The sequence below is a fragment of the Perognathus longimembris genome, chromosome 8 (genome assembly GCF_023159225.1).
Source record: "Perognathus longimembris pacificus isolate PPM17 chromosome 8, ASM2315922v1, whole genome shotgun sequence".
In the NCBI taxonomy this organism is placed as follows: Eukaryota; Metazoa; Chordata; class Mammalia; order Rodentia; family Heteromyidae; genus Perognathus; species Perognathus longimembris.
This window is the reverse complement of record NC_063168.1, coordinates 63,544,770-63,557,827: the sequence shown is the minus strand read 5'-3', so window position 1 is coordinate 63,557,827 and position 13,058 is coordinate 63,544,770. Positions and strand designations below refer to the sequence as shown.

The following is a 13,058-nucleotide window of genomic DNA, read 5'->3' as shown; positions in this document are numbered from 1 at the left end:
CCGGCTCCTCCCCTCTCACGCAGGGCCAGTTTTCAGTGGTGTGCCGTGACTGTGCGGTGGCCCGGGCTGCACACAGACGGGCCCAGCAAGGTGGGACTCAGCCGTCGGGCATTTGCATCTGTGCAGAGGATGGCGTCCCCTCCACCACGGGCCCACACCGCCCAACCCCAGCCAGCCTGGGCACAGTGGCCAGAACACAGTGAGGCTGGAGCCTGAGTCCCTCAGAGCACAGGGGCCAGGGCTGTGCCGGGCCAGGGCGTCCCCAAAAGACAGGATCCAGCAGAAAAGATCACCCACGAAGGAAGGGACACGGGATCAAGGGAGACCAGGAGACATAACCCAAAGAGGAGAGGATGGTGGTGTCTGTAGAGTCCACCTGCTAGTCCTTCAGGCCCAGGGTGCCCGCTCCCAGGCTGGTACACACAGCGCATGTCAGCGGATGCAACAGACAGAGCGCGCATGCCAAGTACTGTGCCTGGTAGACAGGCCCGAGGGAGCGTCGACCCCCGGGGGGACTAGGGGCTCCGGAGGGCCAGCACGCCACCTCCCGCTCCGCGCCGTTGGAGGCACAGGCCTCCATTCCTCCCTGTCTACCCTAATAGGACTTCCTAATCCTCCATAACGATGCCAAGATTACATGTGTGATTATAAAAGACCACTAGTGATGTGAAAACCTAGAAACAGCCCAGTCATGGTAGTGGATGTCTGTCATCCCAGGGAGGCAGAGGTATGATGAGTTCAGGGCCAGCCTGGACTACATAGCTAGGCTGTTTCAAAAACAATCAGAAAGTGAGGAACCATTCTGCTTCCCCTGAATGGCAGGAGAGGTGAGTGAAGATGGAGAACCATGGACAGATATTTCTCCCAGGAGACTGCGGGGGAACAAGGTGGGAACAGGGACACACACACACACACACACACACACACACACACACACACACACACACAGTTCCTCGGCCTCTTAATCCGACAGTGTGAATTTTCAGTAGAACTCAGTGTGTCCTGAGCTGCTGTTCGCCCCTGGCACCTGGTATTTCTGTTGCATTTCTCTGTTTACCTGGGTAACTGAACTGATTGTACTCCCAGCTCCAGTTCACTAATTCTTGTAAATCCTTTAAAACTATTGATTTATTTGCGGGGACTGTGGCTCTTAGACTTCTTGGGAAATAATGACTTTTTGTGAGAGTAAATGGAGGAGACCCCTGACTTTCCCTTCTCCTTCTGTATCTCTCCCACCTGCTCCCCCTCCTCCTAGCATCCCTTCTCATCCTGGCCCTGGGTACCCCAAGTGTTGCAAGTTTCCCATGGCTACGACAGTTACTGCTGCGGTAGCATTCCTTTCCGCGCTCTCTCACTCCACCGGTCGGGTTGGGGCCTCGTAGCTACGCTGCGGCACCAGAGAACACCTCCCCTTAGTTCCCACTGTGACAGGGGGCCCAGTTTCTCCCAGACAGGAAGGGGGTTCAGAGGCTGAGCGTCCAGATTGACCTATGTCCACTGCAGCTTTCCCTCTCTGGGCACCTTGATGATGGAAACTGGGCTCGTCTTCCTAGTCCCAGACCTGCTGTGGCCACTGAGGACACAGCCAATCGAGAGCCATGTGTCACCTCGTGCGTGTGGCTCTCCTCTGGTGGCATAGCCATCCGAGCTCCCTGGCATTTCCCGCTCGCCCTCTCCCGGGGTCACCCACACATCCCTTCTCGCAAAGCCTTTTGCTCCACAGCTAACTGCGTGTGCAGCTCTTACACCGCTTCTCACTCCGAGTGTCTCATGTCTCCATGGGCTACCAGGTCCCCGGGGCAAGCAAGCACTGTCTTGGTCACCCAGCCCCCTCTCCTCCCAATTCTCACCCCCATTTCAAGCAGTGTGTTTCAGCTGGCTGACTGCTGTATCCAGAGGAAAGGATCTGAGCGGGTTGAAATAGCTGGCAGGCAGTCTGGAATACGCTGCGGGATGGTGCGCAGAAAGGGGTGGGGGGAATGGGGGAGGGACCCCAAGGAGTGTGGGTCAGACCACTTAGTGGTTGACTGCAAACAGCCCTTCTCAGTGTAAAGGACAAGGCTCCTCTGAGGACCTCCTGAATCTACCAGTCTGTGAAGATGTCCCTTCACGGATATCCCCGTCCTACACCCAGTCCCCAGCCCGCAGCAGGCATAGCTCGTGAACATAGGAGCGGATAAACAGACCTGAAGTTGCAGAAAGTCAGAAGCTCAGAATCTGCCTCCGATGGGGATGTGCACCCCTCCACTTCCTGCAGTCATGCACGCAGTCATAGGTTCCAGGGCACCCCTCTAACCTCTGTAGTACTCCCCTAGCCTGCCCTGATCCCTCTCCAAGGTGCTGAAACAGACTCTGTCACCCTGGAACCACATGTCTGTCCTGGCTTCTGGACTCCAGCCCCTTCAACCCAGAACTGTGCCCCCACCTTCCAAGAGCTCACCAGCAATAGAAAAGAAGCAGTGTCTCTGGATGAACATGTGATAGGCAGGACCCATGTTCATGGCAATTCATTGAGTTACGAGAGCGCATAAAGGAGGCCAAAGCCCACACCCTCGGTCCCATTCCAGACATTGGGTTCAAGTAAGTCCATGAGCCCAAACCCAGATCTCAACCTCTCCTACTCCTGAGGACAGAGGCCTTCTCAGAGAACCCCTCCTGGTGTCAAGTTCTAGTCTAGTACCCATGTGGGGTCCCCCATCACACAGAAGAACTGTAGGGCCACTCTCCTCGTAGATGCCTGCTCTTGCGCCCTTTTGCCTCAGTCTCCCATCTGGGCCATCTGCAGGCTTCCAACCCCCTTGCCCCCAAGTCACCTATAGCTCCTCAGGGTCCTGATCAGACTCACCTGATGCCTTAATTCACTGCTCAAGTCCCTCCCAACCTCCGCAGGCAATCCCAGCCCTCTGAAGAACTGGCCTTGCCCCTCTCATCCAGCTCTCCAAAGCCCAGAGACCTCCCTAGGTCTCTCAACCTGGTACTCCATGATACTTTCATCCTCTTCTGCTCAGACTGCCATCTCCTCTGCGCCCACCCCACCCCCCAAGGAGCCAAGTGGAAGGTTCTTTGCTGGAGGCAGGAAGAACTAACTATTGTTCATGTTGACCCCAGTTACAGCCTCGGGCTTTGCCTGGTGGCCTCCCCTGTTCTACCAGGTGTCTATCTTGCTCCTTTGCAATTACTGCCCTCTAAGTTCCTCTCTCTGTTGCTGGGGTCCTGATACTCTGCCTCTGTCTTTCCCCATTCTTTCTCAAGCAAAAGACAGTTAGCTCCCTTTGACTCTTACCCTAAATACACCACACAAGACCTGTCAATGAATGCAACCAGATGTTGGTTGGGTTTTGGCAGATCTTACCTTTTTTTTTTTTTTTGCCAGTCTTGGGGTTTGAACTCAGGGCCTAAGCACTGCCCCTGGCTTCCTTTTGCTCAAGGCTAGCACTCTACCACTTGAGCCACAGCATCACTTCTGGCTTTTTCTGTGTATGTGGTGCTGAGGAGTTGAACCCAGGGCTTCATGCATGCTAGGCAAGCACTGTACTGCTAAGCCACATTCCCAGCCCATATCTTACCCTTTTTAGGCAACTAGAACCTGCCACAATGAGAGGATCTCATCTGTCAGCCATGTGTAAAGGCTCCCGGCTGTGTCCCGAGGGCCCCCGGCTCCCTAGCTCAGTGGCTGCTGAGGTGATTAGTATTCCACACAAAGGCCACTTAGGGCTCTTCAAAGCTGCCAGAACTGAAATATTAACTCTCCCCCACCAAAGAAAAGATAAGAGGACTATTAAGTCCTTTAAGGAAACATTAGGCCTATGCTTTGCCAACTACAAATCGTTCTTCTTGTGAGGCTCTCGCTGGTGGTGGTAGCACTTGTATCTCCTGGACGAGAAGGGACTTGACCTCTACATTCTTTCCATCCAGTCTACCCAACTAGGACATTTCCAGTAGGATTTCCAGTTGGATTATATTTACAGGCAGCCATTCTTGCCACTGTCCACATGTGTTCTGTAAACCACTTCCAATCACAGAGGAACTTTTTATGCAACACAGGATGCCAGATGCTCTTGGTGGGGGGGGGGGTGATGTGAGGGGGGGTCAGAGAAACAAACCCTGCAGGAGATCACAGCCTAGAAAAGAGACCAAGGAAGCCAGAGTCCTCTACTACCAGTGAAGCACCCACAAGAAATCATGGACCACAGAAGAGGGCAAAATAACTGCAGAACTCTAAGAATTCTTACAAGATGGCACCTAAACTGAGGCTTAGGAGATGCTTTGGACCCTGAGAAGCGAGTGCGGAAGGTAGCTTGGCCAAAAAAGGGCATGGGGAGAAAAAGCAAAGCAAAAGAACAGGATTACTGGGCATGAAGCTGGAGAATGGGGGCTTGAAGAGCAGATGAATCTGTGAGCAAAGGTAACAGTGGCTCTGAGCCCACACTGAGGGTTATAGAAACAAGTGCCAAGATATTCTTGGGCTGGGTAGGCCAAAGACGGGCAAGGGGTTGTTCCTCAGGATTCCAGTGAGATTGCAGTGACTGTGTGACTAAGGTTTAGGTCTCTCGGTCGCCTTCTCCAGGACTAGATTGGTAACTGCAAGCACAAATTCAGAGGGGAAAAAAGAGGATGTTTCCATTCATTTTATAAAGGCTTTGAAATATTCTAAGGAGAAAAGTCTTAATTATTATATATCATTTTAAGCTATTAGGTGAAAATGTTCCAGTGAACTCGGGCATAGTGGCACACACCTATAATCCCAGCTAAATGAGGGGCAGAGGTAGAAGGATTGCAGTCCCAGGCCTTTCTGGGCAAAATCACAAGATCCTCTCTAAAGAATAAGGAAAAAGTGTTGAGGGCATGGGTTAAATAGTGGATTACTTGCCTAAGAAGCAGAAGACCCTGAATTCTCCCCCCCCCCCAAGTACCACTATGTGGGGGGGGGGGCGGGGAGGGAAGATGTTGCAACTGAAGGCACTCTTCAATCTGATCCTGCAAACACAGCCTCCTGGGCCAGAAGCCATAGGCACAGAGAGGGGCCATCGGCACAGAGGACCTCTGTTGCTGGATCTCATTATTGAACAAGGTCTTGTCCCAGTTTGGGTGCATGAGAAAATCAGACTGGTGAGAGGTCTGACTGTCTGAAGGACTTTCTCCCCTTCAGTTACATCGCAAGGATTTCTATTTGGACAGCAGGACAACCATAGAGTGCCTTCAGCAGAACTCTTGTAAGTTCAGGCAAGAAGTAAATCTTTCATGCCTGCCTCTCTCTCGCTCTCTCTCTCTCTCTGTCTCTCTCTCTTTTTCTGCCAGGCCTGAGGCTTGAACTCAGGTCCTGGGCACTGTCCCTGAGCTTCTTTTGCTCAAGGCTAGCACTCTACCTCGAGCCACAGTGCTACTTCCAGCTTTTTCTGTTTATGTGGTGCTGAGGAATTGAACCCAGGGCTTCACGCATGCTAGGCAAGCACTCTACCACTAAGCCACTTTCCCAGCCCCCTTTCCCTAAAGAACTTATGTTTTCTAGAAGGGTTTTGCTTACATGGGGCAGCAGTAGGCTTAAACCCAGGTCTGGTGTCAAGTTCCTTCTGACTCAAGCTGGACATGGGGTCCACAGGTGGTTTGGCTCTGGCTTCACCGGAAGCCCCGTCAGTCAAGGTCAATTCTGAGGCTAAGCTCTTCGGGAAAGAACTTGGAGTTGGGAACACATGCCATCCAGTTGCAAGCGGGAGGGAGGCAGCGTTGGGCTCGGGAGGCTGTCCACGGCTCCCAGCGCTGCCTGACGGGCAGAGCCAAGCTGAGCGTCAGACAGATGCCGGAATGTGTGCCCCAAGCCCCGTTCGTCCCCACAGTGTGGTCTGCGGCCGCTCCTCCTCTGCTCCCAGATGAATCACCCTCTAGGCGTGCACGCCACAGTCTTCGCTGGGCTTTCTCGGTATATTTCCCAACTGTTCTGAGTTTATAATTTTTTTTCCAGTCCTTTATCAAATATGTGTCATAAATACCAATGGGACGAGGAGCATTTATCACCTAGCTAGGTTCCTACTTGAGCTCTGAAAAAAAATTATTTGGCTGTACAACCTTTCTCGGGGCTGTGATTTAATGGACTTCTCTACTGCAAAGCCACTGAAATTCTTTGCGTTTTAATATTTGACATCTCTTCCTCTTTATTACCACCTCGGACAACCCTTCTAGTCTAGCTGGAATGAGCCCATTAGTCTCTGACAAATAACGTGTCATTTGGTGAAAAATATGCAGAAGTTTGGCTGCAATTTCATCTCCAGTCTTGGGTCTGTCTATAGACTCATTCTCCTCCAGACAAAGCATGCAGCCCCAAGCAGCCCCTCTTGGGGTCCCAGGGTCCTCTCCTGCCCCCTGCTGCCCGGGCCAGAGAAGACACTTTACACCAACCATTCATTTTTGGTTTTGCTGTTATTGTTAATGGTACTGGGGTTTGAACTCAGGGCCTCGTGTTTGCTCAGATGACACACTCTACCCCTTGAGCCAGGCCTCCAGTCTGGCTTTTACTGGGTTAATTGAAGATGGAGTTGTGCAAACTTTTCTGCCAAGGCTGGCTTTATATCATGATCCTCTGGATTTCAGCTTCCTGAGTAGCTAGGGTTGCAGACATGAGCCACAGATACCCAGCTCACACCAACCACTTATAATGGCATTGAAGACTAGAGTGGCTACAGATGCCCGTAACTGAGTCTAAGAAATAGCCTAAGAGCAGCATTAGTCACAATAGCGGAAAGGTGGCAGCAACCCAAGTGCCCATCCACAGATGAATGGGCAAATGAAATGCGGAATCTACTTACAGTGGGATATTTGACCGATGCTGCCAAGTTGACACACCTTGAAGGTGTTCTAAGTAAAACTTATAAGAGGATGGATACTGCATGGTCTGCCTTATATGCAGCTTCCAGGGTCAGAGACAGGGAAAAGAATAGAATGATGGTGGCTCCGGTGAGAAGAATGAGAAGATTGCTTCAGGGACACAGAATTTCTTTGGAAAGAGATTGGTTCCAAATATGTGTGAATGTATTTCTCACAGCTGAACTCTATGCCAAAGGTAGACAAGATAACACATTTTACCATGTTAAAAAAAATAGCTTCACACCAAACTATCAAAGTAGAAATGACCGAGGAAAAGTTGTTTGAACACGGAATCCATCATGTATCCCTGCCATTTATATTATTAGTTGGCTTTTGCCACATCACAAACAATTCTACAATTTAGTGGCTTAAAACAACCACTTCCTTAGACTGGGATTCTGGTCTGGCAGTGTGGGCTAGGCTCTGTTGGTCAAGGTGAGGCTGGGATGATATTGGCAGGGGCTGGGTAGTGTAAATGGCTCATCTAGGATGGCTCATTTCTGCTCCGTTCAGTATCTTCTCCTCCAGCAGGCTAGTCCCAACCCGTGCTCATCCACATGGTGGAAATAGCAGGAGTCTCCAGAGCCAGCAAAAGCAAGCAAATCTCCTTGAAGCCATAGCTCACACTCACACAAGGTCATCTCCACCACACTCTTCATGATCCAAAGCAAGTCATAAGGCCAGCCAAGATGCAAAGGGTAGGGAGATGACCTCTGCCTCTCGATGGCAGAGAAATGTTTGCAGTTTACCATCTGGGTTATATATATGCCAAGCGCTGAGCTGAGTGTTGCAGATGAAAATATAAATAAAACACCATCTAGTGCAAGAAGCAGACGTGTACATAAATAATTACAACGCACAGTATGCTATAAAGAAGGTGTCGTGGGATACTGGAGGAGCATGCACAGGAAGGCAGAGGGCAGAGAGTACAGGAGGAAGAAAGAAAAGAGGCAAAAAAAAAAAGCCAGGCCCAGAATAATACCTGGCCTGGCATTGAAGGATGCATGGCGATCAGCTGGATAAAGAAGAGGACGGAGAGAGCCGGGCAGCGGGGACAGAGGTTGGGAACATCTCCACCAGGAATGGAGGCAGAAGTGGGGCACAGGGAGAGCACAGAGCCCGCTGCCTCTGCTCAGCCCTGAAAGGTTCACAGTACACAGCGGTGGCTGGGGGCAGTGGGAGAGGGTTGGCGGGAGCCGGGCTGGAAAGGGAGCACTCCTAGAGGTGGCTGGGGTGACTGTACTCAGAGAGGATAGCAATTCAGTGAGTTCTGCCAGAGAGCAGGAGGAGGTCCGGAGTCAGGGAGCAGGCCAAAGGGGCAGGCACATCCGTGGGCAAGGCTCCTGCTTACGGCCTTGCAGGCATGGGGCTACAGCCCACACAAAACCAAGGGGAGCAGGAAATAGTCCCTGACATCCAGGCCATGCCAGCTCACGCTGACACTCACTCAGCTAACTCCACTCAAGGGTCTAGGGGCCATGCTTCTCCCAGAACCCTAGAGCCGCTAAGTTGTGCTCCAGGGCACAGGTTGAGTCTTCAGATAAACTCCCTGCTCTGAGGCCTGCCACCCTCCCCATGCCAGGCCTCTACATCTCTGGAATGTTTTCAACCATCACCTTTCAAATTCAGCGCTTGTCTTGTGCCAAGACCAGAGCCAGGAGAGAAGCTTGCACTTGGGCCCGCAGATCCTGGCTTCCTCCTGTGGCTTCAAGGCATTGCGTAGCCTGCAACGCCCGCCCTGCCAGCCTGGCACTCCGCAGGCAGCAGTAAGCGCATACCAAGTGATCGATGCGTGGGATGCGCTGGCCCTGCTGTGGGAAGGAATCCCCCAGCGAGCACTTTCATACATTGAAAGACTCATCTGGAAGTGAATCATCGTCCCCAACTTATTACATCTAGATTTCCAGGAAAGGAAAGTCACGGGGAGCAGAAAGCACCCCGAATCCCAGGCACCAACTCGCCAGGTCTGGCTCCGGCCCTGAGATCCCCAAGGCAGTTCGTGTAGCTGGCTAGGGCTATGGATGGAGTCGGTACTAAGACCTGGAATGAAATGAAATTAAAATCTTCAAAACATCAGCTGGCAGCGGATCCAGGAACAGGGCTGGCGGGTGCAGTTGTGTTTGCCTGGGCCTCCGTGCTGGTTACCTTAGCAAGGACATGGGGCGGAGGCTCCTCCTGGCTGCAACCGGATCCCCAGGGCCACGAGCAGGTGGCCCCGCCCCTCTGTGCTTAAGGAATCTGGGGCAGCTTGCTGGGGTCACTTAGTGAGCGGCAAAGCTGGAACAACGGAAACCCAGCCTGGAATGTTCTTCCATATCACATCTATATCCACACTTCTACATCTCCCTCAAAAAGATGTTTTCGTAATCCTAGCTACTCGGGAGGCTGAGAAGCCAGCCCCAAGAGGACAAATCTGAGAGACTCTTGTCTCCAGTTAAGCAGCAAAACCCCAGAAGGACAGGTGTGGCAAAGGTGACAAAAGGCCAATCTTGACCTAAAAAGCCAAGAGAGAGCACACGACCCTGAATTCAAGCCCGGTACTCATACATACCCCTTCCCCCTCCACACGCACGCACACACACACACACACACACACACACACACACGTGACATCATCGACATACTTCAGCTGGAGGCTGTTTGGAGTGTGATGTAAGCACATGCCAGTTGAGCGATACTGCCTGCCCTTTGCCATCCGAAGCCCAAACCTTGAGCCTCCGCCTCCTGCAGGCTCGCCCCTACATCTCTTCTCCCTTCCTGGATGTGCTGGGCCCTCTCTTCCCACGGCACCTCACCCGCAATACTTTCTCTGTCCTTCAGTTACTGTCACAGGCCTTCTTCGTGCTCTGACCATGGAAAAGCCCTTCTTTACCAACAGCAGCTCAGATCCACTCCTAGTGACACCAGTCACTGGGACTCGGGGGGGTTGATTCACTTCTCTAAGGTCACACAGCTGACAGGAGGCCGAGTTCAGGTTCACCTTCAGGTCTGGCTCTGAGGCAAGTTACCTCCCATCCAGAAATCCATGCTCCTCCTGGGCATGCCTCTCTGCAGAATCCCCTGCCCGGGATTAAGCTCCAGCTCCAGCGGCAAAGCTCTTCAAATCCAGCCCCAGCCAAGCAGCCAGGTGGCAGGTTGCTCCTCAGCCTGTCTTCTCACCTGCATCCGTCCCACACATGCCCTCATCCTCCACCCCGGTCTTCGCACACTGCTGATCTCTCGAGCACCTGCCCCCTGCTCCAGCACCAAGCCCACCCTGTGTGCAAGTCCTAGTCCGAACGTTAGCACTGCACCTCTGTGGGCCACGGGTCAGCTTGATAAATGGTGGGGGTCCAGTCACTGAGAGTACCACCTCATGCCTGCCTGTGGCGTGTGCTCTGGAACCACTCATCCTTGGTCTTCCACAGTGTGTTCTTGCAAAGAAGGACCTACCCACAGGACCTTTCCTCAGCCCCTAGCAAGGCTGCAGCAGCCTTCGTGTACAGTCTATGGATGTCGAAAGAGGTTCAGAGAGTCCAAGGACTCGCAGTGTCAGAGGCAGGGCTGGGCTCTGCAGAGTCTCAGCATGTGGGTTTCCGGTACTAGCCCCCACCCCCGGACCACCCCTGTATGAAGCGGGACATGCCAGAGGAGTAATTCTAGAAGGGCATCTGTGGCCAGCATCACCTGGAGGGCTTGGATGACGGCAGGAGAACTTTCAGCTCTCAGTCCCCCCTTCACCCGTCTGGCGGCAGTCTAGGCATTCTGACCCAAGGATCTAGACCTCTGATGTCCTAGTAATGTTAAGGGCAGATATGTCTCAGAGGCAGACAGTCTAGGCGAGGCTGGGGTGGAGCACTGGCCATCTAACCAGGTAGCGGGCAGACTCTTCCCTCCTCCTCCCTTGTAACCTTTGGGGTGGGTCTGGGAGAAGGCCTCGGAAACCCTCCCACACTGGGTTCTTGTCTGTGCCAATCCCAGGTGGCCAAGACTCCTGGTAAAGGTAGGTGCACACCAGATTGGCGGGGGGCAGAGACCACTTCCTGTGGGATCTGTGGGGGCTACAAACCAGCTCTCCAATGTGGAACCAGCAGGGAAGGCTGGGGGCATTGAGAGGCTGGTTCAAGGAAATGGGAGGGGGTGTGAAGAGCCCCTGCCCCTTGCTTGCTTGCTTCCCCCAGAAGTCCCCATAAGTGTGAAGTGGAGGCAAGGGGCTTGTGAAGCCCTTACTTGATTCTTCCTTTCTTGGGGTTTCCTCCCTCCAAGAAGCTTGCTCCCACACCACGGTTGGGTCTAACAGAAGGGATGCTGTTTTTGCAGGTTTTGTGGTTTTTTATTCCTTTGAACCATGTCCAGCCCATCTTACATCACAATGCCATGCTTTACTTGGTATCCAATACATCGGCACCCATTGGCATTTGGAGAGCTCGTTACAGTTTGTGCTGTAGTTATAGCATAGTTCTTAGCTGTCTGTGATAATGTATTCTCTGTTTCTAATTGTCAGTATGGGAATCTTTCCCCTTCCCCCCCAAACCTTTCAATTTCTGGATTTGACTTTTTTTAATCATATTTGGTTTTTTGTTTTGTTTTGCTTTGGGATTTGGGGGGATTGGGTTTGGGGGGGCTTTTGTTTGCTTTTTAAAGTCGTTATTCCTTTGGTTATGTAGCCCATTCCAGTGGCTGCTTGTTTATGCATTATGTTTGTGACTTCTTTTAACTGTCAGTGTTAAGCCAGTCTTGCCAAGAAACAATATCAAGTATTTTCTATTTCTCTACTTCTTGAGAAAAAAATTTAATTAAAAATAATAATAATTAAAAGAAAACTCTTAATGGGAACGTGGCCCTGTCTGTCTTCTCTGTTCTGCAGAAATGTTGAAGGAATTGAACCAGCAACGCAGAGCGAAAGCGTTTACAGACCTGAAAATTGTTGTTGAAGGCAGAGAGTTTGAAGTCCACCAAAATGTTCTAGCTTCCTGCAGCTTGTATTTCAAGGACCTGATTCAAAGGTTTGCCTTCCTTCCAGCTGTGGTCGGGTCTGTTCCTTTGTAGGACGCTTTTGTGTCGCTTTTCTCCTCCCCTCTCTTGCAGGTTCCTGAAGCGTGACTCCCTGTCACAGAGCCAGTAGCCATCTCTCCTCCCCTCCTCCCCAGTGCCCTCACACACAGACTCAGAGCAGCCACTGCCCCAGCCCCACACACCGCCCCGCTGGTCACAGGGCTCTGCCCACCATAGACAACACCTCGGCCCCCACCAGCATCCTTCCCCGTTCTTCTCGGTGGCTCCCAAGCCCCACCCTGAAATGAGGGAGACTATAGACTCTTACCTTAAAGGGACCATGACACACCGCCCCTCATGCCACGTCCCCGGGGGCCACGATGAGCGCCATCGATGGGGAACTGAACGCCAGGAGAGCACACTGACCAGGCAGGCCCTCCCCGCTGACTTGCACAGAGCTCCCGAGGGGCCGCTTTGCTCCAGCTGGAATGGGGGACAAGAACATGTAGCCAGAGCCTCGCCCGTGCGGCCTGCGCTGCGGGCGGCCGTCCACTGAGCCTGAACCGGCACTGTCTGAGCGCAGACCCGGTGTGTCCTAAACACGGTCTCTCAGCCTCTGCCCTCCCTTGGCCCCAGCCAAGCCCCACCTAGCTATTTCAGCCTGGATCAGTCTTACTGAAGGGTGCATAAGCATCTTTTTTTTTTCCCATTATGGTTTTTTTTGGGTTTTTTTTTTTTTTGGTTTTTTAGTTTGTCTGTTTCATACCCTCGCAAAGAAGTCAGGGCCACCTCCTAGCTCCTTAGTGAGGGAGAGCAGCCGAGGGGCCGGCCCAGGTAACGCTCACGTTTCTCTCACCCATCAGCAAATTAATGCCGCTGCTCCTTTTGCCTTGCAGCCTCTCCGGGGCGGACGCTGAGCTGGGACAGTGCTCAGAGAGTGAGGACAGGACCACTGCTTGCTTCCCAATGCTGTCTTTGGACTTGCCAACTAACCCCAGAGCAACTGTGTTTTGTTTCAGGATGGCACACTGCTGGCATCGCCTTTCCGATCCCTTGTGTCCTTTGGCCTCGAGCCAGGCTCCCCGGCGTGTGAGGCCAGCCCAGACTCACTGGCCCTCAGCCACGCAGCAGGGGCGGGCTCTTTGTGATGTCCCAATCTCACAGACAACTGGGATCTCCTGCCCTCCCCCGCCCCCACGACGCTCGGGTTCTCGCTGTCTGAGCAC

At 52.6% G+C, this 13,058-nt stretch overlaps 1 protein-coding gene across 5 annotated transcripts in view; it reads left to right on the top strand.

Moving 5' to 3' along the window:
* The window catches only part of Klhl29 (kelch like family member 29), a 287,642-nt gene that overhangs the window by 251,148 nt on the left and 23,436 nt on the right, over nucleotides 1-13,058 (top strand). For all 5 annotated transcript variants that reach the window (XM_048353357.1, XM_048353356.1, XM_048353360.1 and 2 more), the window contains exon 6: nucleotides 11,705-11,843. In XM_048353357.1, coding sequence (XP_048209314.1) covers nucleotides 11,705-11,843 — 139 coding nt within the window. The remainder of the gene's footprint in view (nucleotides 1-11,704; nucleotides 11,844-13,058) is intronic.